This window comes from Balaenoptera physalus (assembly GCF_965194825.1).
Source record: "Balaenoptera physalus genome assembly, contig: HAP1_SCAFFOLD_1270, whole genome shotgun sequence".
Lineage (NCBI taxonomy): Eukaryota > Metazoa > Chordata > Mammalia > Artiodactyla > Balaenopteridae > Balaenoptera > Balaenoptera physalus.
In genome coordinates, this window is record NW_028125526.1 from 105,481 (window position 1) to 129,680 (window position 24,200).

The following is a 24,200-nucleotide window of genomic DNA, read 5'->3' on the forward strand; positions in this document are numbered from 1 at the left end:
GGTGGCTGTTTTGGTTGAAAGACCAATGCCCCTGTCTTGAAAGAAAAGGATCCACATGGGGACGGTGGCCAACCCTAGGCCCCTGTTACCTGTGCCTTCAGCTCCAGTGGGAACCTGTGTGCCTGGCTGACGGTGCTCTTTCGGGGCTGGGGGCCCCCGAGGATCCAGCTTCGGTGGGGCTGGAGGAGGCAGGTCCTGCGCGCACTGCATGCACTGCAAATGCTGAATGTGCATCTCCTCCTCGGCCGCAAATTCCATGAACCTGGGGGGTGACGGAGGCACAGGCCACCCTGAGAAAAAGGCCTGGGTTCTGGAGCCCAACAAAGGCAGCCAAGAATGAGGCACTGGGACAGGATGTGCCTTGGGGCCGTCAAGGCCCTGTGAGGTGCTGTCCACAGCAGAGAGCTGCTCCTGGAAGTGACAACAAGATCTGGGACCCTTCCTGCCTCACCAGCACTGGAGGGCATTCAACAGCATAGACCCAGGTCGCTGAATTGAACCAGGTCAACGGGACACATGGCTGACCCAGGGGGCACCCTCCTCATGCCCCCGTCCCCATCCAGAACCACATGAAGGGCTGACAGCCAGAGGCTGGAACAGGCATGTGTTCCCCACAGGGGTCCTTGCCCGAATCCAGGACCCTGGGCTAGGACTGAGAGTCTTGCAACATAGACCTGGAGACAGGGCCCAGGAGAGGCTGGACGATGTGGATGCTGAGCTTAGAGGAGAGGCCTTCCCTTCCTCTGAGAGGCGCTCGTTTGTTTGCTTTTGTTTCTTAAACCAAGGGGATTACCATGGAGCAAACACTGGAAGGGCCGGAGACCCTTGGGCCGACGACAGCTGGCTTCCCCAGCCTCTTCAGGGATGCCAGGGTACCCACTCAGGGCACTTTTCATGAGGAGAGGTGGTCCCAAATCTATGTTAGTGGCCGCCAGCCACCCACCACTAAGGAAGCAGCAGGCTGGCGGGTGGAGCTCTTTCCCCGGCCCAGCCCATATGGCCGGAGTTGGACCCCTACTGGACTCACAGCTTCACCCTGCCCCGTCCTGAGACCTTCATGTCAAGGCAAGGGTAGGTCAAAATCAGGGGAGGGCAGAGCTCCTGGTGGAGGAAGGACAGAAGTCTCAAACTCTCAAGGTGAGGGAGGGGTTTCTGGGGGACAGTAGGGCCCCTGGGCTGCGGGGCCCCTGTGCTGGGTGACAGCCCTTCTCCTCTGTCCTCTCTGATGAGCACCGCCACGGCCAGACCCTGCCCTCACCCACTCGCCTCACCCTCCACGCAGCCCCTGGGCCCAGGACGCTGACTCACTTTTCCGCCCTGTCGTAGTACATCATCCGGTCAAGGTTGCTCAAGCGCCGCCATTCCTGCACGGCCCTCCGCAGTCCCTCCTCCAGCAGCACGGTGGGATTCAGGCGGGCCACGGATCGAAGCACTGGGCTGTAAGCCCTCCGGGTCAGTCTCCCGGCCCAGCCCAGCCCCCACCTGCCTGACCCCACCCGCCCATGCGGACCACACATCACTCAACCCAGAATGACTGAGCAACAGGAGGGTGAGAGGCGGGCGTCTGGGAGGGCAAAGACAAGCCTTCCCGGCCACTGCTGTCACCGCCTCACACTCACTCAAGGACGACCATCCACTCCCAGACTAGAGCTCGGACATTGTGCCTTGGGGAGCTCTTTTCCTCCTCAAGGCTGCATTTTCATCATAAAAATCACCATCATCAATGAGGCATGGCATGTGCCAAGCAATCTGCTCACACTTCATAGATTAGCCCAAGGACTCTTCGGCACAGTCCTCTGAGTGAAGTGTAATTGTCCCCTTTTTACCAGGGACCGGAGGTTTAGGATGGAAATGCCTGCCAGGCTCACAACTCTAGTGGGAGAGAGCCCACGCCCGTATGAGAGCTCTACCATCACCCTGTTCCTAGTGGAATTCTCCACAACGAAGTGGAGGCATGCATAAAGCGCTCTCCTGGGCCCCGCGCTCCTCTCCCTCCTCTGAAGTGACCTCCCCTGGCCATGTACACTCAAGTCCTGTATGAAGGACACGGCACCACAGGAGAGTGCGGCATCCACTCCTTGGCTCCTCACCTTACACCACGACCCTCTCTGACTGCAAGTCTTCAGTCCATATTACCATGAGAATCATGGAAGAGCAAGCTGGCCAGACTCACAGGGTGGTGGGGCCCGTTGAGATAGGGAACATTTCAGTCCTGATGTCACGGACTGGCAGGCCCACCCATGTGACCGACAATGTGCCCTCTCATAGCATGGACATCGCCCTCACACCTTCCTTCTAGTATCCCTAGAAACCTAACGTGCGAGTCCATCCCCAGTTCCTCTTTATCTAAAAGCTCCCATAAGCTCAGGACCCCCTGAGCATTCACTCACATGAGAAAGCAGGAAAAAGCTTCTGCATCAGGACTCAGGCGAAAGTGTCTCCGGGCCAGGGGCTTGAAGCGCTGCCAATGGCGGAAGTTACTGTACTCTCTCTGGGGGTTAGAGGAGCCATCCTGCGAGGCGTTGGACTGGTTGGTGGCCAGGCGGCCCTCCCTGGAAGTGCCATGTGGCCATGGCCCAGAGTTCACTGGGCGAATGATAGGGGCCAGCTGGGCAGCTGGTGGTGGAGCTTGAGGAGGAAAGCCTGGGGTCCAGCCTCCCTTGCCAGCCTGACGTCCTCGACAGGGAACAAAGACTCTGAGCACGAACGGGCCAGTGTCTGTTCGGATGGGCCTATGAAGAGCCTCAACATCAATCTCTGGTGGGCAGGCTTCATCACTGACCCCTAGATGGCGGTCTTGGTCGTGCCTCTGGGCATCTTGGCCGGCGTGGGACTCAGATGGACTTGAGCCCATTCCGGGTGCACTGTGGCTCGGGGCTGCCGGCCCACCTTCGTCCTCTTTCAAGTCCAGGAGTTGTTTCTGCACCAGCTGGTAGGAGGGAGGAGGACCGTGACGGCTCCACGCGCACGAGTGAGAGGAGGAGCACTGGGCAGTGGGACAATGGCCCTGGGGGGGAGGAGGGGACGGTTGACCCCAGGACTAGACTCCAAATACAGACACGGTGGCATTCCTGCCATCCTCCTGCACCTTATTCCCAGCTGTGTGTCCTTCCCTCCGCTCCTGGCTCCCCATCCTCTCCTTCCTATCACCTTGCGCTGCACCCACCCCAGAGAGGGCCCTTCCCCATGCCAGGCCTCCGAGGCAGGGAAGGGATGGACAGAGCCATGTGGGCCTCCTGTTCTGGGGCTCTACCTCTCCCCTGCTCACTGGGGTCCCTCCGTGCCCTGGCCTTCCTGGGTGTCCCTTGTCTCCCCTGTTCTACCTGCGATCCCTCCCTCCTCTGGTTCCCCTGGGCCACCTGGTTTCCCCTGTCCCCTGGATCACCTGGGGTCCCCCCTCCCCTGGAGTCCCCTGGCTCCCTAAGTGTCCCTCTCCCTCCCCTGGCTCACTTCTTCAGGGCTGAGTCCTTCCTCCTGCTTCAGCTCCTCAGCAAGGGCCAAGAGATCCAGCTGTGGGTCTGGGGAAAACAATTCTGCCAGGAATCGAGGTTGAATGACTTTCTCCACCTCGGACAGAAAGAAGAGGCTGTGAGCATCCTTGGCCAGGAGTGGCCTGTGACACAAGAAGACCAGGAGGGAAAGTGAAAAGCAGAGACCCACCCCCACTCTCCTCCACAAGGCGGGGATGGTCAGCACACACACACACACTCACACATGCACATACGCAGTCACACACAAAAGAGCACATATACAGATGCACATACACAGACACACAAAGGCATACACACAGACACAAACATATACACACATACATCTGCGTAAACCTCCCCTAACACCGGGCTCAGGAACAAGGAGCTGAGCTTAAGTCCCATCGGCCTGAGCAGAACCCAGATCTTGGGTGCTGAGAGTTCCATGCCCTGGCATCTTGTAGACCCCAGGCTCCAGGCCCAGCCTACCTTGGTGACAGAGTCTTCCCGGGAACGCAGCTCGTCAATGTAGCTCAAGAGACACGGGTCCAAGTAGGTGTCGTCCTCTTCCTGCTTCAGCTCATTTCCATCCTTTCCACATTCTGCATGTGACTTGCCTCTGGCTGAGTGGACGGTCCCCACCAGCGCCTCCATCCTGTCCACATACTCCCTCACAGTCTCAGGGGGAATCTCCTTGGGCGCCTTGGGCTCCGGGGTCCGCTGGGATCTGTGTGGCTTCGGGTGCGAGGGCTGGGCCCTGGGGCCGGACATCCTGGGAGCACAGGCTGAGGCAGAGCAGGAGGAAGGGAAGGAAGGTGAGGGACTCCCGGTCCACCTCCTGACCACCGAGCGCACGTTGGTGAGGGCATTGTTTGGGGGACGTTGATGTGGGTGTGGGAGGGGTCAGGACCATCTGAAGCCTCATGCACAGTTGGAGAGGGGAGGTTAGGGGGTCATCTAAGAGAGTCACAAGTAAGGAAGTGGGGAACCTCCAATTTTCTAGGGGTCTCCCCATCAAGCCCACTTCTTAGGCAGACTTCGTGTGGGGTCCTTTGACAGGGAGGTGTGAGAGGAGTTACAAAACTGACCAAGTCAATACCCCGTAGTGACAAAGGGCAGCTGAGACCCCACCTCCCCACACCCCGCCTCGGTGGCTGTTTTGGTTGAAAGACCAATGCCCCTGTCTTGAAAGAAAAGGATCCACATGGGGACGGTGGCCAACCCTAGGCCCCTGTTACCTGTGCCTTCAGCTCCAGTGGGAACCTGGGTGCCTGGCTGAAGGTGCACTTTCGGGGCTGGGGGCCCCCGAGGATCCAGCTTCGGTGGGGCTGGAGGAGGCAGGTCCTGCGCGCACTGCATGCACTGCAAATGCTGAATGTGCATCTCCTCCTCGGCCGCAAATTCCATGAACCTGGGGGGTGACGGAGGCACAGGCCACCCTGAGAAAAAGGCCTCGGTTCTGGAGCCCAACAAAGGCAGCCAAGAATGAGGCACTGGGACAGGATGTGCCTTGGGGCCGTCAAGGCCCTGTGAGGTGCTGTCCACAGCAGAGAGCTGCTCCTGGAAGTGACAACAAGATCTGGGACCCTTCCTGCCTCACCAGCACTGGAGGGCATTCAACAGCATAGACCCAGGTCGCTGAATTGAACCAGGTCAACGGGACACATGGCTGACCCAGGGGGCACCCTCCTCATGCCCCCGTCCCCATCCAGAACCACATGAAGGGCTGACAGCCAGAGGCTGGAACAGGCATGTGTTCCCCACAGGGGTCCTTGCCCGAATCCAGGACCCTGGGCTAGGACTGAGAGTCTTGCAACATAGACCTGGAGACAGGGCCCAGGAGAGGCTGGACGATGTGGATGCTGAGCTTAGAGGAGAGGCCTTCCCTTCCTCTGAGAGGCGCTCGTTTGTTTGCTTTTGTTTCTTAAACCAAGGGGATTACCATGGAGCAAACACTGGAAGGGCCGGAGACCCTTGGGCCGACGACAGCTGGCTTCCCCAGCCTCTTCAGGGATGCCAGGGTACCCACTCAGGGCACTTTTCATGAGGAGAGGTGGTCCCAAATCTATGTTAATGGCCGCCAGCCACCCACCACTAAGGAAGCAGCAGGCTGGCGGGTGGAGCTCTTTCCCCGGCCCAGCCCATATGGCCGGAGTGGGACCCCTACTGGACTCACAGCTTCACCCTGCCCCGTCCTGAGACCTTCATGTCAAGGCAAGGGTAGGTCAAAATCAGGGGAGGGCAGAGCTCCTGGTGGAGGAAGGACAGAAGTCTCAAACTCTCAAGGTGAGGGAGGGGTTTCTGGAGGACAGTAGGGCCCCTGGGCTGCGGGGCCCCTGTGCTGGGTGACAGTCCTTCTCCTCTGTCCTCTCTGATGCGCACCCCCACGGCCAGACCCTGCCCTCACCCACTCGCCTCACCCTCCACGCAGCCCCTGGGCCCAGGACGCTGACTCACTTTTCCGCCCTGTCGTAGTAGATCTTCCGGTCAAGGTTGCTCAAGCGCCGCCATTCCTGCACGGCCCTCCGCAGTCCCTCCTCCAGCAGCACGGTGGGATTCAGGCGGGCCACGGATCGAAGCACTGGGCTGTAAGCCCTCCGGGTCAGTCTCCCGGCCCAGCCCAGCCCCCACCTGCCTGACCCCACCCGCCCATGCGGACCACACATCACTCAACCCAGAATGACTGAGCAACAGGAGGGTGAGAGGCGGGCGTCTGGGAGGGCAAAGACAAGCCTTCCCGGCCACTGCTGTCACCGCCTCACACTCACTCAAGGACGACCATCCACTCCCAGACTAGAGCTCGGACATTGTGCCTTGGGGAGCTCTTTTCCTCCTCAAGGCTGCATTTTCATCATAAAAATCACCATCATCAATGAGGCATGGCATGTGCCAAGCAATCTGCTCACACTTCATAGATTAGCCCAAGGACTCTTCGGCACAGTCCTCTGAGTGAAGTGTAATTGTCCCCTTTTTACCAGGGACCGGAGGTTTAGGATGGAAATGCCTGCCAGGCTCACAACTCTAGTGGGAGAGAGCCCACGCCCGTATGAGAGCTCTACCATCACCCTGTTCCTAGTGGAATTCTCCACAACGAAGTGGAGGCATGCATAAAGCGCTCTCCTGGGCCCCGCGCTCCTCTCCCTCCTCTGAAGTGACCTCCCCTGGCCATGTACACTCAAGTCCTGTATGAAGGACACGGCACCACAGGAGAGTGCGGCATCCACTCCTTGGCTCCTCACCTTACACCACGACCCTCTCTGACTGCAAGTCTTCAGTCCATATTACCATGAGAATCATGGAAGAGCAAGCTGGCCAGACTCACAGGGTGGTGGGGCCCGTTGAGATAGGGAACATTTCAGTCCTGATGTCACGGACTGGCAGGCCCACCCATGTGACCGACAATGTGCCCTCTCATAGCATGGACATCGCCCTCACACCTTCCTTCTAGTATCCCTAGAAACCTAACGTGCGAGTCCATCCCCAGTTCCTCTTTATCTAAAAGCTCCCATAAGCTCAGGACCCCCTGAGCATTCACTCACATGAGAAAGCAGGAAAAAGCTTCTGCATCAGGACTCAGGCGAAAGTGTCTCCGGGCCAGGGGCTTGAAGCGCTGCCAATGGCGGAAGTTACTGTACTCTCTCTGGGGGTTAGAGGAGCCATCCTGCGAGGCGTTGGACTGGTTGGTGGCCAGGCGGCCCTCCCTGGAAGTGCCATGTGGCCATGGCCCAGAGTTCACTGGGCGAATGATAGGGGCCAGCTGGGCAGCTGGTGGTGGAGCTTGAGGAGGAAAGCCTGGGGTCCAGCCTCCCTTGCCAGCCTGACGTCCTCGACAGGGAACAAAGACTCTGAGCACGAACGGGCCAGTGTCTGTTCGGATGGGCCTATGAAGAGCCTCAACATCAATCTCTGGTGGGCAGGCTTCATCACTGACCCCTAGATGGCGGTCTTGGTCGTGCCTCTGGGCATCTTGGCCGGCGTGGGACTCAGATGGACTTGAGCCCATTCCGGGTGCACTGTGGCTCGGGGCTGCCGGCCCACCTTCGTCCTCTTTCAAGTCCAGGAGTTGTTTCTGCACCAGCTGGTAGGAGGGAGGAGGACCGTGACGGCTCCACGCGCACGAGTGAGAGGAGGAGCACTGGGCAGTGGGACAATGGCCCTGGGGGGGAGGAGGGGACGGGTGACCCCAGGACTAGACTCCAAATACAGACACGGTGGCATTCCTGCCATCCTCCTGCACCTTATTCCCAGCTGTGTGTCCTTCCCTCCGCTCCCGGCTCCCCATCCTCTCCTTCCTATCACCTTGCGCTGCACCCACCCCAGAGAGGGCCCTTCCCCATGCCAGGCCTCCGAGGCAGGGAAGGGATGGACAGAGCCATGTGGGCCTCCTGTTCTGGGGCTCTACCTCTCCCCTGCTCACTGGGGTCCCTCCGTGCCCTGGCCTTCCTGGGTGTCCCTTGTCTCCCCTGTTCTACCTGCGATCCCTCCCTCCTCTGGTTCCCCTGGGCCACCTGGTTTCCCCTGTCCCCTGGATCACCTGGGGTCCCCCCTCCCCTGGAGTCCCCTGGCTCCCTAAGTGTCCCTCTCCCTCCCCTGGCTCACTTCTTCAGGGGTGAGTCCTTCCTCCTGCTTCAGCTCCTCAGCAAGGGCCAAGAGATCCAGCTGTGGGTCTGGGGAAAACAATTCTGCCAGGAATCGAGGTTGAATGACTTTCTCCACCTCGGACAGAAAGAAGAGGCTGTGAGCATCCTTGGCCAGGAGTGGCCTGTGACACAAGAAGACCAGGAGGGAAAGTGAAAAGCAGAGACCCACCCCCACTCTCCTCCACAAGGCGGGGATGGTCAGCACACACACACACACTCACACATGCACATACGCAGTCACACACAAAAGAGCACATATACAGATGCACATACACAGACACACAAAGGCATACACACAGACACAAACATATACACACATACATCTGCGTAAACCTCCCCTAACACCGGGCTCAGGAACAAGGAGCTGAGCTTAAGTCCCATCGGCCTGAGCAGAACCCAGATCTTGGGTGCTGAGAGTTCCATGCCCTGGCATTTGTAGACCCCAGGCTCCAGGCCCAGCCTACCTTGGTGACAGAGTCTTCCCGGGAACGCAGCTCGTCAATGTAGCTCAAGAGACACGGGTCCAAGTAGGTGTCGTCCTCTTCCTGCTTCAGCTCATTTCCATCCTTTCCACATTCTGCATGTGACTTGCCTCTGGCTGAGTGGACGGTCCCCACCAGCGCCTCCATCCTGTCCACATACTCCCTCACAGTCTCAGGGGGAATCTCCTTGGGCGCCTTGGGCTCCGGGGTCCGCTGGGATCTGTGTGGCTTCGGGTGCGAGGGCTGGGCCCTGGGGCCGGACATCCTGGGAGCACAGGCTGAGGCAGAGCAGGAGGAAGGGAAGGAAGGTGAGGGACTCCCGGTCCACCTCCTGACCACCGAGCGCACGTTGGTGAGGGCATTGTTTGGGGGACGTTGATGTGGGTGTGGGAGGGGTCAGGACCATCTGAAGCCTCATGCACAGTTGGAGAGGGGAGGTTAGGGGGTCATCTAAGAGAGTCACAAGTAAGGAAGTGGGGAACCTCCAATTTTCTAGGGGTCTCCCCATCAAGCCCACTTCTTAGGCAGACTTCGTGTGGGGTCCTTTGACAGGGAGGTGTGAGAGGAGTTACAAAACTGACCAAGTCAATACCCCGTAGTGACAAAGGGCAGCTGAGACCCCACCTCCCCACACCCCGCCTCGGTGGCTGTTTTGGTTGAAAGACCAATGCCCCTGTCTTGAAAGAAAAGGATCCACATGGGGACGGTGGCCAACCCTAGGCCCCTGTTACCTGTGCCTTCAGCTCCAGTGGGAACCTGGGTGCCTGGCTGAAGGTGCACTTTCGGGGCTGGGGGCCCCCGAGGATCCAGCTTCGGTGGGGCTGGAGGAGGCAGGTCCTGCGCGCACTGCATGCACTGCAAATGCTGAATGTGCATCTCCTCCTCGGCCGCAAATTCCATGAACCTGGGGGATGACGGAGGCACAGGCCACCCTGAGAAAAAGGCCTCGGTTCTGGAGCCCAACAAAGGCAGCCAAGAATGAGGCACTGGGACAGGATGTGCCTTGGGGCCGTCAAGGCCCTGTGAGGTGCTGTCCACAGCAGAGAGCTGCTCCTGGAAGTGACAACAAGATCTGGGACCCTTCCTGCCTCACCAGCACTGGAGGGCATTCAACAGCATAGACCCAGGTCGCTGAATTGAACCAGGTCAACGGGACACATGGCTGACCCAGGGGGCACCCTCCTCATGCCCCCGTCCCCATCCAGAACCACATGAAGGGCTGACAGCCAGAGGCTGGAACAGGCATGTGTTCCCCACAGGGGTCCTTGCCCGAATCCAGGACCCTGGGCTAGGACTGAGAGTCCTGCAACATAGACCTGGAGACAGGGCCCAGGAGAGGCTGGACGATGTGGATGCTGAGCTTAGAGGAGAGGCCTTCCCTTCCTCTGAGAGGCGCTCGTTTGTTTGCTTTTGTTTCTTAAACCAAGGGGATTACCATGGAGCAAACACTGGAAGGGCCGGAGACCCTTGGGCCGACGACAGCTGGCTTCCCAGCCTCTTCAGGGATGCCAGGGTACCCACTCAGGGCACTTTTCATGAGGAGAGGTGGTCCCAAATCCATGTTAGTGGCCGCCAGCCACCCACCACTAAGGAAGCAGCAGGCTGGCGGGTGGAGCTCTTTCCCTGGCCCAGCCCATATGGCCGGAGTGGGACCCCTACTGGACTCACAGCTTCACCCTGCCCCGTCCTGAGACCTTCATGTCAAGGCAAGGGTAGGTCAAAATCAGGGGAGGGCAGAGCTCCTGGTGGAGGAAGGACAGAAGTCTCAAAGTCTCAAGGTGAGGGAGGGGTTTCTGGAGGACAGTAGGGCCCCTGGGCTGCGGGGCCCCTGTGCTGGGTGACAGCCCTTCTCCTCTGTCCTCTCTGATGAGCACCCCCACGGCCAGACCCTGCCCTCACCCACTCGCCTCACCCTCCACGCAGCCCCTGGGCCCAGGACGCTGACTCACTTGTCCGCCCTGTCGTAGTAGATCATCCGGTCAAGGTTGCTCAAGCGCCGCCATTCCTGCACGGCCCTCCGCAGTCCCTCCTCCAGCAGCACGGTGGGATTCAGGCGGGCCACGGATCGAAGCACTGGGCTGTAAGCACTCGGGGTCAGTCTCCCGGCCCAGCCCAGCCCCCACCTGCCTGACCCCACCCGCCCATGTGGACCACACATCACTCAACCCAGAATGACTGAGCAACAGGAGGGTGAGAGGCGGGCGTCTGGGAGGGCAAAGACAAGCCTTCCCGGCCACTGCTGTCACCGCCTCACACTCACTCAAGGACGACCATCCACTCCCAGACTAGAGCTGGGACATTGTGCCTTGGGGAGCTCTTTTCCTCCTCAAGGCTGCATTTTCATCATAAAAATCATCATCATCAATGAGGCATGGCATGTGCCATGCAATCTGCTAACACTTCATAGATTAGCCCAAGGACTCTTCGGCACAGTCCTCTGAGTGAAGTGTAATTGTCCCCTTTTTACCAGGGACCGGAGGTTTAGGATGGAAATGCCTGCCAGGCTCACAACTCTAGTGGGAGAGAGCCCACGCCCTTAGGAGAGCTCTACCATCACCCTGTTCCTAGTGGAATTCTCCACAACGAAGTGGAGGCATGCATAAAGCGCTCTCCTGGGCCCCGTGCTCCTCCCCCTCCTCTGAAGTGACCTCCCCTGGCCATGTACACTCAAGTCCTGTATGAAGGACACGGCACCACAGGAGAGTGCGGCATCCACTCCTTGGCTCCTCACCTTACACCACGACCCTCTCTGACTGCAAGTCTTCAGTCCATATTACCATGAGAATCATGGAAGAGCAAGCTGGCCAGACTCACAGGGTGGTGGGGCCCGTTGAGATAGGGAACATTTCAGTCCTGATGTCACGGACTGGCAGGCCCACCCATGTGACCGACAATGTGCCCTCTCATAGCATGGACATCGCCCTCACACCTTCCTTCCAGTAGCCCTAGAAACCTAACGTGCGAGTCCATCCCCAGTTCCTCTTTATCTAAAAGCTCCCATAAGCTCAGGACCCCCTGAGCGTTCACTCACATGAGAAAGCAGGAAAAAGCTTCTGCATCAGGACTCAGGCGAAAGTGTCTCCGGGCCAGGGGCTTGAAGCGCTGCCAATGGCAGAAGTTACTGTACTCTCTCTGGGGGTTAGAGGAGCCATCCTGCGAGGCGTTGGACTGGTTGGTGGCCAGGCGGCCCTCCCTGGAAGTGCCATGTGGCCATGGCCCAGAGTTCACTGGGCGAATGATAGGGGCCAGCTGGGCAGCTGGTGGTGGAGCTTGAGGAGGAAAGCCTGGGGTCCAGCCTCCCTTGCCAGCCTGACGTCCTCGACAGGGAACAAAGACTCTGAGCACGAACGGGCCAGTGTCTGTTCGGATGGGCCTATGAAGAGCCTCAACATCAATCTCTGGTGGGCAGGCTTCATCACTGACCCCTCGATGGCGGTCTTGATCGTGCCTCTGGGCATCTTGGCCGGCGTGGGACTCAGATGGACTTGAGCCCATTCCGGGTGCACTGTGGCTCGGGGCTGCTGGCCCACCTTCGTCCTCTTTCAAGTCCAGGAGTTGTTTCTGCACCAGCTGGTAGGAGGGAGGAGGACAGTGACGGCTCCACGCGCACGTGTGAGAGGAGGAGCACTGGGCAGTGGGACAATGGCCCTGGGGGGGAGGAGGGGACGGGGGACCCCAGGACTAGACTCCAAATACAGACACGGTGGCATTCCTGCCATCCTCCTGCACCTTATTCCCAGCTGTGTGTCCTTCCCTCCGCTCCCGGCTCCCCATCCTCTCCTTCCTATCACCCTGCGCTGCACCCACCCCAGAGAGGGCCCTTCCCCATGCCAGGCCTCCGAGGCAGGGAAGGGATGGACAGAGCCATGTGGGCCTCCTGTTCTGGGGCCCTACCTCTCCCCTGCTCACTGGGGTCCCTCCGTGCCCTGGTCTTCCTGGGTGTCCCTTGTCTCCCCTGTTCTCCCTGCGATCCCTCCCTCCTCTGGTTCCCCTGGGCCACCTGGTTTCCCCTGTCCCCTGGATCACCTGGGGTCCCCCCTCCCCTGGAGTCCCCTGGCTCCCTAAGTGTCCCTCTCCCTCCCCTGGCTCACTTCTTCAGGGCTGAGTCCTTCCTCCTGCTTCAGCTCCTCAGCAAGGGCCAAGAGATCCAGCTGTGGGTCTGGGGAAAACAATTCTGCCAGGAATCGAGGGTGAATGACTGCCTCCACCTCGGACAGAAAGAAGAGGCTGTGAGCATCCTTGGCCAGGAGTGGCCTGTGACACAAGAAGACCAGGAGGGAAAGTGAAAAGCAGAGACCCACCCCCACTCTCCTCCACAAGGCGGGGATGGTCAGCACACACACACACACACACACACACACACACACACACACACAAACATGCACATACACAGTCACACACAAAAGAGCACATATACAGATGCACATACACAGACACACAAAGGCATACACACAGACACAAACATATACACACATACATCTGCGTAAACCTCCCCTAACACCGGGCTCAGGAACAAGGAGCTGAGCTTAAGTCCCATCGGCCTGAGCAGAACCCAGATCTTGGGTGCTGAGAGTTCCATGCCCTGGCATCTTGTAGACCCCAGGCTCCAGGCCCAGCCTACCTTGGTGACAGAGTCTTCCCGGGAACGCAGCTCGTCAATGTAGCTCAAGAGACACGGGTCCAAGTAGGTGTCGTCCTCTTCCTGCTTCAGCTCATTTCCGTCCTTTCCACATTCTGCATGTGACTTGCTTCTGGCTGAGTGGACGGTCCCCACCAGCGCCTCCATCCTGTCCACATACTCCCTCACAGTCTCAGGGGGAATCTCCTTGGGCGCCTTGGGCTCCGGGGTCCGCTGGGATCTGTGTGGCTTCGGGTGCGAGGGCTGGGCCCTGGGGCCGGACATCCTGGGAGCACAGGCTGAGGCAGAGCAGGAGGAAGGGAAGGAAGGTGAGGGACTCCCGGTCCACCTCCTGACCACCGAGCGCACGTTGGTGAGGGCATTGTTTGGGGGACGTTGATGTGGGTGTGGGAGGGGTCAGGACCATCTGAAGCCTCATGCACAGTTGGAGAGGGGAGGTTAGGGGGTCATCTAAGAGAGTCACAAGTAAGGAAGTGGGGAACCTCCAATTTTCTAGGGGTCTCCCCATCAAGCCCACTTCTTAGGCAGACTTCGTGTGGGGTCCTTTGACAGGGAGGTGTGAGAGGAGTTACAAAACTGACCAAGTCAATACCCCGTAGTGACAAAGGGCAGCTGAGACCCCACCTCCCCACACCCCGCCTCGGTGGCTGTTTTGGTTGAAAGACCAATGCCCCTGTCTTGAAAGAAAAGGATCCACATGGGGACGGTGGCCAACCCTAGGCCCCTGTTACCTGTGCCTTCAGCTCCAGTGGGAACCTGGGTGCCTGGCTGAAGGTGCACTTTCGGGGCTGGGGGCCCCCGAGGATCCAGCTTCGGTGGGGCTGGAGGAGGCAGGTCCTGCGCGCACTGCATGCACTGCAAATGCTGAATGTGCATCTCCTCCTCGGCCGCAAATTCCATGAACCTGGGGGGTGACGGAGGCACAGGCCACCCTGAGAAAAAGGCCTCGGTTCTGGAGCCCAACAAAGGCAGCCAAGAATGAGGCACTGGGACAGGATGTGCCTTGGGGCCGTCAAGGCCCTGTGAGGTGCTGTCCACAGCAGAGAGCTGCTCCTGGAAGTGACAACAAGATCTGGGACCCTTCCTGCCTCACCAGCACTGGAGGGCATTCAACAGCATAGACCCAGGTCGCTGAATTGAACCAGGTCAACGGGACACATGGCTGACCCAGGGGGCACCCTCCTCATGCCCCCGTCCCCATCCAGAACCACATGAAGGGCTGACAGCCAGAGGCTGGAACAGGCATGTGTTCCCCACAGGGGTCCTTGCCCGAATCCAGGACCCTGGGCTAGGACTGAGAGTCTTGCAACATAGACCTGGAGACAGGGCCCAGGAGAGGCTGGACGATGTGGATGCTGAGCTTAGAGGAGAGGCCTTCCCTTCCTCTGAGAGGCGCTCGTTTGTTTGCTTTTGTTTCTTAAACCAAGGGGATTACCATGGAGCAAACACTGGAAGGGCCGGAGACCCTTGGGCCGACGACAGCTGGCTTCCCCAGCCTCTTCAGGGATGCCAGGGTACCCACTCAGGGCACTTTTCATGAGGAGAGGTGGTCCCAAATCTATGTTAATGGCCGCCAGCCACCCACCACTAAGGAAGCAGCAGGCTGGCGGGTGGAGCTCTTTCCCGGCCCTGTTCATATGGCCGGAGTTGGACCCCTACTGGACTCACAGCTTCACCCTGCCCCGTCCTGAGACCTTCATGTCAAGGCAAGGGTAGGTCAAAATCAGGGGAGGGCAGAGCTCCTGGTGGAGGAAGGACAGAAGTCTCAAACTCTCAAGGTGAGGGAGGGGTTTCTGGGGGACAGTAGGGCCCCTGGGCTGCGGGGCCCCTGTGCTGGGTGACAGCCCTTCTCCTCTGTCCTCTCTGATGAGCACCGCCACGGCCAGACCCTGCCCTCACCCACTCGCCTCACCCTCCACGCAGCCCCTGGGCCCAGGACGCTGACTCACTTTTCCGCCCTGTCGTAGTAGATCATCCGGTCAAGGTTGCTCAAGCGCCGCCATTCCTGCACGGCCCTCCGCAGTCCCTCCTCCAGCGGCATGGTGGGATTCAGACGGTCCACGGATCGAAGCACTGAGCTGTAAGCCCTCGGGGTCAGTCTCCCGGCCCAGCCCAGCCCCCACCTGCCTGACCCCACCCGCCCATGTGGACCACACATCACTCAACCCAGAATGACTGAGCAACAGGAGGGTGAGAGGCGGGCGTCTGGGAGGGCAAAGACAAGCCTTCCCGGCCACTGCTGTCACCGCCTCACACTCACTCAAGGACGACCACCCACTCCCAGGCTAGAGCTGGGACATTGTGCCTTGGGGAGCTCTTTTCCTCCTCAAGGCTGCATTTTCATCATAAAAATCATCATCATCAATGAGGCGTGGCATGTGCCAAGCAATCTGCTAACACTTCATAGATTAGCCCAAGGACTCTTCAGCACAGTCCTCTGAGTGAAGTGTAATTGTCCCCTTTTTACGAGGGTCCGGAGGTTTAGGATGGAAAGGCTTGCCAGGCTCACAACTCTAGTGGGAGAGAGCCCACGCCCTTAGGAGAGCTCTACCATCACCCTGTTCCTAGTGGAATTCTCCACAACGAAGTGGAGGCATGCATAAAGCGCTCTCCTGGGCCCCGTGCTCCTCCCCCTCCTCTGAAGTGACCTCCCCTGGCCATGTACACTCAAGTCCTGTATGAAGGACACGGCACCACAGGAGAGTGCGGCATCCACTCCTTGGCTCCTCACCTTACACCACGACCCTCTCTGACTGCAAGTCTTCAGTCCATATTACCATGAGAATCATGGAAGAGCAAGCTGGCCAGACTCACAGGGTGGTGGGGCCCGTTGAGATAGGGAACATTTCAGTCCTGATGTCACGGACTGGCAGGCCCACCCATGTGACCGACAATGTGCCCTCTCATAGCATGGACATCGCCCTCACACCTTCCTTCCAGTAGCCCTAGAAACCTAACGTGCGAGTCCATCCCCAGTTCCTCTTTATCTAAAAGCTCCCATAAGCTCAGGACCCCCTGAGCGTTCACTCACATGAGAAAGCAGGAAAAAGCTTCTGCATCAGGACTCAGGCGAAGGTGTCTCCGGGCCAGGGGCTTGATGTGCTGCCTACGTAGGAAGTTACTGTACTCGCTCTGGGTGTTAGAGGAGCCATCCTGCGAGGCGTTGGACTGGTTGGTGGCCAGGCGGCCCTCCCTGGAAGTGCCATGTGGCCATGGCCCAGACTTCACTGGGCGAATGATAGGGGCCAGCTGGGCAGCTGGTGGTGGAGCTTGAGGAGGAAAGCCTGGGGTCCAGCCTCCCTTGCCAGCCTGACTTCCTCCAACAGCTGGAGCAGTCACAACGGTCCCCATCACAGGGGTTGCTAAGAATACGGGTGCAGGACATTCAGCACTCCTGCTAAGGGCCCCTGGAGCGCTCCAGTTGAGGAGGGCCTGAGCAACGACAAAGGTCTGAGTCTGGGGGGCCTCCACTGTCCTCCCTTTTGACCTGACTTGGACAGTGAGGTTGCAAGCCCCAGGGGCACTGGGGCCACGGCCACCATTAGCCACCAAAGGCGTCCTGGTGAAAGCTGGCAGCAGCAGGCTGCTGCCAGGAGGGAATGCTGGGGTGATGGGACGTGGCAGGTGCTGCTGCCAGGGTGGCCGGTGCTGGGCGCCAGGAATGGGTGGAGGGAAGGGCACTGCCGTGAAAGTAGACAAGGAGGCACCGGGGTTCATGGTCACATCCGTTCCCAGCACTGGACATCCTGTTGAGGCAAAGGAAAGGAGTGAATGGAGGAGGAGAATGGGCAAGTGGGACTGAGGCTTTCTGTGGCATCAGAGTGTAAATCTCCACAGGTGAGGGACACTTGGCAAGGGAAACTGTGCAGCGTGCAATTGTCTTCAAGTGATTTTCATGCCCTGACCTCCAGTTGAGAATTATTCCACTGGTGACCCCGCGCCCATCCACCAAGGTCCCTGACCCCTGTCTGCCGAGAAGAAATCGCCTCAGCAAGCACTGACTTGGAGAGCCTCCCTAAGGCACCCCCTGGCACCTAAGCCTCACAGGCTGTCTCCTAAGACCTGGAACTGGGTGGACATCCGCTCTGTGAGAAATGCCCCTCAGCCGGCGTACTAGCAGGTAGGGACCTTCTCCAAGGTAAGTTCTAGGCACCCAAAGGCCCTTTGTGGACAGGTATTGTGTAAAATATTAGGGCCCCACCTCCTCCTCAGTCCTCCTTTTCCTGATGCTCAGTATAAATCCCCTCTTTCTTTCCTAGCCTCACAAAACAAAACAAAATGCTGGAAAATATCTCTCTAATGGAATCCCGATACAAACCCATAACATTGGCCCAGAATGCACCTGCCTCTCAGAACAACCCACAGCAGACACGTAACATGGGCCACGTCCTGCCACCCCCTCCCCAGTGCCCAGAGTCACTGTCATCACTCAGGAGTTCTGTTCCTAGGAGGCGGGGGTGGGGGTGGTGGTGTGTGAGAGGTAGGCACGTGTCCCTTAGATTCTGTCATTTCACAGCCAGTGATGGCTGCAGAGGATTAAACAAGGGCCAGGGAATTGTCATGTTACATTGGTCATGGGAGTACAGACCGCCTGTGGTCCTTCCCCTTCCAGCTCCCAATAACGGAAAGAAAATCTGAGAAGCAGGCATAAGCCAGTTGCCATGGCGATCAAATTGTCTGGAACACATCCCTGTTCAGGAGAACAAGGTACACAAAACGGTGCACCTAATTAATCAGAACAGGTGTCATAGGACGTGTAATAATAACACAGAAGATCTTCTTTCTGCCCCTTCCCCCTTTAAAAGAGGAAGCAGCCTTCACACACATTCCACCCGAAACAACCCCACTCCACATCTGTCCCCTGTCCATGAAGGAGTGACAGGAAATATGAACAAACTCTTCCTCTCAAGGCAGCCTGAGGGTCCACCATGAGATACTGGATGAGATGAAGTAAGTCTGAAGAACTGCGATTCCACAAAAGGAAGAACAATTCAGAACAACTCAGGGACCTGAGCCCTCTCTTGGCTGAAGTTACACGGTTGCCCATCCCCTGTTGAATCCCAAGCAACAGTTGCCTGAACTGAGAAGTGAGCTCTGGGCTGGAAGCAGTGGACGAGGTGTGGGCTGCGGCAGTTAGAGTAACCTCCTGCCTAGCTCTCGGAGAGGGCACTTCACTGCAGGTGTGGCCACACACAGCCCCACTGAATAGTTTTCTCACCAAGACCATCTCTCCCCACGGCCCCCTTAGATACAGTATGCTCCTGTTCAAATCCCTTAGAAAGATATGGTGAGGCAAGCTTCAGGTGCCTCAGGAACACAAGACAGGTCTAGGCTTTCCTCATGACCCTCCCTGTGTCACCACCAGGACATCACACACATCCTTACACACACGTTTCAAAGTGGCTTGTCTCCCTTCTAGAAAGAATTAACCTGCCTGCTGCCATCCTTTCTCCATAGCCAGGGCAATTCCTCTTGATCCGCCTCCAATGACCCCTCCTCCCCAGTGCAGTCTCAGGTTTCTTCAGGCTCCCCAGTCTCCCCAGGTGAAATGTCCTCGTGTGTCCAGTGCTCTCGTCTCCCTCTACTTCAGTCCAACTGTGTGCCCACCGTGAAGTGTCACTTGTGAACCCGAAGGATGTGAGGGATGGCAGGGTCTCTGAGAACACACCCCCAGACTATAGGCTTACCTCCTTCTGAAGCCATCCTGCATGCTTGGGCACGGACTACTGCTGCCTGGTAGCCTCAATGAGAAAAGTCAAGACCAGGACCCAGAGAGTGACCTGCTTCAACGACGCTCAGGATCCAACTGAAGGAGGGGCAGGTTTGAGTCATAACAGTAGAATGTGGCTGAAACATTCTGCAGTGGGGGAGGGGCAGAGGGCACGTGGGTCTGGGTAGGGTGGGGGTGGGGAGACATTCCACGAGGGCTCTGGCAGGTAGGCAAGAACCGGAAGTTCCTTCCACCTCACACAGTGGCAACACAATTGGCTTGTGCCTCTTTACGCAGTTTATAGACTGTTTTCTTGATTCACGGCACCGAGGTTGGACTTGACAGTCCCTTCCTTTCACTTCTTTTTCCATCAACCTAGTTTCGTGTCCCTCAACACACTCTGCTTCCTACCTGGCTCTTGACTTACTTCAACAGAGACTAGACTTTCTGAACAAAATTCAGAACTGTTAGTCTGATAAACACTTGGGTATTTATGGCCACATGGAACTGAGTATTTGAAATTAGGATTGTCTCAGCAGATCCAGTGTCTTTGACTGCTGTATGTACATCACTCCTAAGGGAGTGGTCCTTGTGCTCCAACCAACATCCAGCAGGACCAGCCTTACTAATGAGCCTTTGTGCTGGAAAGCCCCCGTCCATCAAAAAACCGTCATGCAGCCCCCATGTCCAAGACCAGAATTCACTAAATGTCTTTCTCATAGTATTCCATGGTTGTAAAACATTTAGTTTTTTACCTTTTAAATGATTTTAGTATAATATTTTAAGCGAGCAACACCTTCTCATGGTTCAAAATTAAATTGTGCAAAATGGAATATGCAGTGGCGAGTCCTCCTCCCACCTCTTTCCCCTGTCAACGCAATCCTCTTTCCCGGAGGAAACCAGTGTTATCTCTTTCACTAAAATCTTCCCAGAGATACGTCATGCAACTAAAAACGAAGGCAATCTGTTTTCAGTTTTTAAAATGCCTTCATTTTTGTTCTAGTTGAAAATTCATATATGTTCCAATATATCTGAGGATATTTCCAATGATTGTCTTTGTACGGGTATCGTGGCTCCTCTGTTTCTGCACTAGATTCCTAGAACAAGAATTTCTAGTCTCTTAAATTTCAAAGCACCTGAAAGAATAGGGTGGCTCGATCTAGTAAAGAAAAGTAACAAATGCCTAACTGAATTTGACTTTTGAATTTCACATAAACAATGAATTCATTTTTAGTACAACTTTGTCCCATGCAACATTTTGGACATAGTTTTACTGCAAATTCTTTCCCTGTTTATCTGAAATTTACATTTAACTCGAAATCTGTATTTTATCTGGCAACACTACCAAAAAATCAGAACATACTAAGCTATTATCAGTTACTCATCCTTATGAGAAAGAGAACTTGGAGTGATGAGACTCAAGTGTGCACCTTGGCTCCAACAGAAAACACAACTGTAAACATACACAAAATCTGCAGGCTCTTTGGAGGAAATGGATTTGGAAGAGCCATCATATAGCACTGAACATCTTGGCTTAGTAGGGGTAAGGACAGAAGTAAGGAACAAGAAGGCAGAAAATCTTCTCTTTCCTTATGTTAAAGGGACTAAACATCCTAGAGCCCTGGTTTTTCTAGGTGTTAAAAGTCCACTACCCATGAGATGGATGTGCACCTTGACACAATGCCAAGAGTTTATCCACCAGTGTCCAATCCCCATTCAGACAAGCCCACTTCCATCTAAATCCTAGCCTGCAAGCCCTGCTTACAAGTTTGTTCATTTCCTGTCTGCATTACATACACTTGCTCTTTACAGTCTAGGCTCATCGTTGCATATGGCCCCATCTGCATGGGAATCATGGTAGCATTCCTTTTACAAAACTTGTTTGATTATGATTTTCATATTGAGAATCCATGTCAGTCAGTTTACCACTATCAAAATGATATGAAAGAGTATTCGTGTTTTGTGTTGTGAGAAGAGAGGACTGTTAGGAAACTTGTCAAGGGAGATGAAGGCTGAAAACCTCAGAGGATGGCAACCAAATCTCTTGCGAGATGAGATTCTCTCACTGCTGTAGCTGCAGTAGAACTCCAACTGATTGTGGGGTGTTGGGGAAGGAAACAGAGGTTTAGAAGGACTGTTCCACAGTGTGAAAAAGACTCCTGTTGGTGCTTAAGAAGTTCCTTGCCCCTTGTCAGGAAAAACTGACTCAGAAGAAGATGAGAAGATAAGGTGAGAATATTTCAAGCAACATCATGGTGAACTTTATATCTAAAGAAACTCCTGTCGGGGACTGAAAAAAATAAAGTTTGGGAATATCGCTCAGTACTGGAGCTTTTACAATGAAGGAAAACTCGGATGATTTTCAACCAATAACTTCATACTAGAGGGATGGTGAGGCAAAATATTGTACCCAGGCACTCGAGAAAGGCAGGCTTACTTGTTGCTTCCTCCCTTTGTTCAGTCATTCAACCAATTATTTACAAGATTCTCACTCATAATTCTGATACAGTATTTGAAGGACTCTTCTCAAGGCCACTGATACAAAAATTGCACTGTGCAAAAATTAGCCAGTCCCAATTCTGCAATCACTTTTGTAATACTTCAAAATCCTACACCCGAGAGACAGAGAGAATCAAATTAGCCCAAATGTAATTTGGGAAGAGCAGTCACAGAAGGGAGTATCTAAAAGTCCTTTGGATCATGGTCTCTGACTATTCCTGCACAGAGGCTGCGGGCAGGCATTGACTACTGAGAAAAAACAACTCTGGACATGCATCACAAGCCTCAGAAGACAGTTCATCTTCCACTCAATCAGGAAACGTTAAAGAAACAAAGAGATACAATGTTTGTGTCTTGTGGAGTTTTCAAGTCTGGGCACTTGGGAGGCGCTTAGTGCTGTTAGATGTGAGGGGTCTTCAGAGGCATCCTGTTGAGTGAGAAATGCTCTAATCTTGCAATTGACCAGAAAGAGGATCTGATGATTGAAGTTTCTTTGGGAAGTATTACAAAGTCAGGTCAGTAAGTTGATCCCGCTACTATTTTTGTTGTTGTTGTTGTTTTTAATGCCAACTGAAAGTCTGCAAGATATTACAAAAAAGGAGGGAGGGAAAGTGAAATTGTTCCCATACTACCTGCTGTGTTGAAATTGACCCAGATTGTCCACTCTCTCTCAAAGTTATTAAAAAAAAAAAAAAACCGTACAAAGGAAACACCTGTGAATCAACATTTATTGAAAAACCTCCATGTATTAAATACACTGAGAAAAAATATTCTAGTAGAGTAAATGCGTTTGGAAAAACTCTAGGAACGGAGTCAGGAGACAGTATCTTAAGAGTGTTTCCCAGGTCTGAATTCTTTGCTAGAATTGTTCTTTAAAGGAAACTTCAGGCTTGCTAGGAAAAAGGACCTACTGTTTTTTGAAAGGCATAAAGAAGAACCAAGGAACTGCAGTCCAGAGGGCATGAAAGCACTTGCCCCAATTTGAGGCTACTGTGCTTAGAGCAGAGCTCTCCAGAACTCTTTGTAGCTAAGTGCATGGGTTTCACGTGTGCAATATAAAAATCAGGAGTGCACATCTCACAAGAGCTGGTTTTAAGAAGAGACTGTCACGAAGGTTCCCAGCGAGGAGCGTCGCCAGAGATGCTCCCTAGCGTGCCCGACCCTGCATTTCTCTCCTCTCCTGCAGAGACCTCCTGGAACAGATCCCCGCGTGCCCCGCGCCTGCACGCACGCCTGCACACGCCCACTGGGGGGGGGCTCTCAGGCACGCGGACCGCCGTCCTCCAACAGCTCCTGGCGTCTGTTGGGGCAGTTGGCTCGGCTCCAGAAGACAGGAGCGTGTGCGCGAGCGCGGAGGTTGGGGCCCCAACGGCCGTCCGGTGGGGGCGGGGCCTGTCATGGCCGCCTCTGGAGTCAATTCCAGGAACCCTGAGGTAAGGGGTACGGGGACTTTTCACCCCTCAGGTGTCACCGCTCTGCGCTGTTGTTCACCCTGTGGGTTATTTGTGCCCTTGTCCGTGTAAGGAGACTCCCCACAATGTGGATTCACGCCCCCATAGAGCTCGATTCCCTTGAGGGGTTTACCCCAGGGTTATTGGCACCACTGGGGAGCCAGCTGCATGAAGGGTTCAGTGATTGCGGGGCCTACAGTGGGGGGGAAATAGTGTGTGTGAGCTATTAAACAGGTGCCCAGGTGCCGTTCTAGACTGCGCGTTCTGAAGAGTACAAAAGCTAGAGGGACATTCTTGCGAGTTGAAAACCCTCATCTGGTTCCAAAGGTGTAGCTCGGGTGATTGGAAAATGAGTGAAGATCGAAGGAACACACTCATGGTTTCACTAGTGTCTTCCTTCTTATCATAAAAACATCAATCAACACTTATGTTCAAACTGCATTCTTTTGTCAGTGATGGGAGCAACTTTGCTGAATGTGGTAATAAACATGTATTTGTAGTCTGATGTCAAATCATGATTGATTTGCAAGCATAGATGGGGTCTGTACATATTTAATTGGTTGGTGGGAATCTGATATGTAGTCAAATGTGTGGGTTGGTTTTGTCTGTGGATGTTTGTGTCTGAAGGGAGGTCATGCCTGTGTTTTTGTGAGAGTGTGTAAGAGTGAGTGTTGTACTTGGAGGGTGTTGAGATGTGACGCAGGCATACTCAAGGAGTTGGTGGTTAGGTGTTTGTAATTTGGTGTTTGGGGAATATGTTTACATGTGTTTTTTTCACCCATGAATTTGGGGATTTATGTGTGCCTAATGGTGGATTTGGAAGGATTATCTGCATATGCATAAGGGCAATGTCAGGAAAAGTAGTGGTGTATATTACTTTGGGTGTTCAGTCTGTTTATTTTGTATATTTGGGGAATGTAGGATGATCATTTGTGTATTCAGGGCATGTTGTATGGTTATGGGGTATTTGTGTGTGTGCATTTTCAGGAGCTGTCTATGTATATTTGGATGTGTAGAGGGCAAGTCTGTGACTATTTTCTGGGACTGGTGGATGTTGTATATGTAGGTATGTTGTGTTTGTATGATTCTGTATTCTGCAAGATGGCAGAGTTAATTCTGTGTGAGAGGTTGGGAATGTGGGGTTATGTATATGCCAGTAGTGTGGTACTGTATGTGTATTTGGAACAAAGGGCATATAGGATGATATTATTGCATATTTGTAGTGTTCTGGGTAATTGTGGTTGCATTTGGGACTTGTGGAGAGTTATGTGTTAAATGAGTTTGTGTGTGTATTCAAGGGGCATGGCCACTT

General features: G+C 55.2%; 2 protein-coding genes and 1 long non-coding RNA gene across 17 annotated transcripts in view; 1 reads left to right on the top strand and 2 right to left on the bottom strand.

Moving 5' to 3' along the window:
• LOC309653828 (serine/threonine-protein kinase MRCK alpha-like) overlaps positions 1 to 24,200 on the top strand; it is a 234,913-nt gene that overhangs the window by 105,462 nt on the left and 105,251 nt on the right. For 4 of the 15 annotated variants that reach the window (XR_014259542.1, XR_014259543.1, XR_014259544.1 and 1 more), the window contains exon 1: positions 22,780 to 22,870. The exons of the other annotated variants lie outside the window; for them this stretch is intronic. The gene's annotated coding sequence lies outside the window, so the exon portion shown is untranslated. Of the gene's footprint in view, positions 1 to 22,779; positions 22,871 to 24,200 lie in introns of those variants that run through there. 15 annotated transcript variants of the gene reach the window in all.
• The window catches only part of LOC309653829, a 158,316-nt gene that overhangs the window by 95,783 nt on the left and 38,333 nt on the right, over positions 1 to 24,200 (bottom strand). The gene's annotated exons all lie outside the window — the stretch shown is intronic.
• LOC309653830 (NUT family member 2G-like) overlaps positions 1 to 24,200 on the bottom strand; it is a gene marked incomplete at its 5' end in the record, with an annotated part of 35,379 nt that overhangs the window by 2,572 nt on the left and 8,607 nt on the right. The window contains 3 exons of the mRNA XM_082478631.1: positions 4,764 to 4,871; positions 10,565 to 10,660; positions 16,268 to 16,974. Of these exons, the coding sequence (XP_082334757.1) occupies positions 4,764 to 4,871; positions 10,565 to 10,660; positions 16,268 to 16,974 (911 nt within the window). The remainder of the gene's footprint in view (positions 1 to 4,763; positions 4,872 to 10,564; positions 10,661 to 16,267; positions 16,975 to 24,200) is intronic.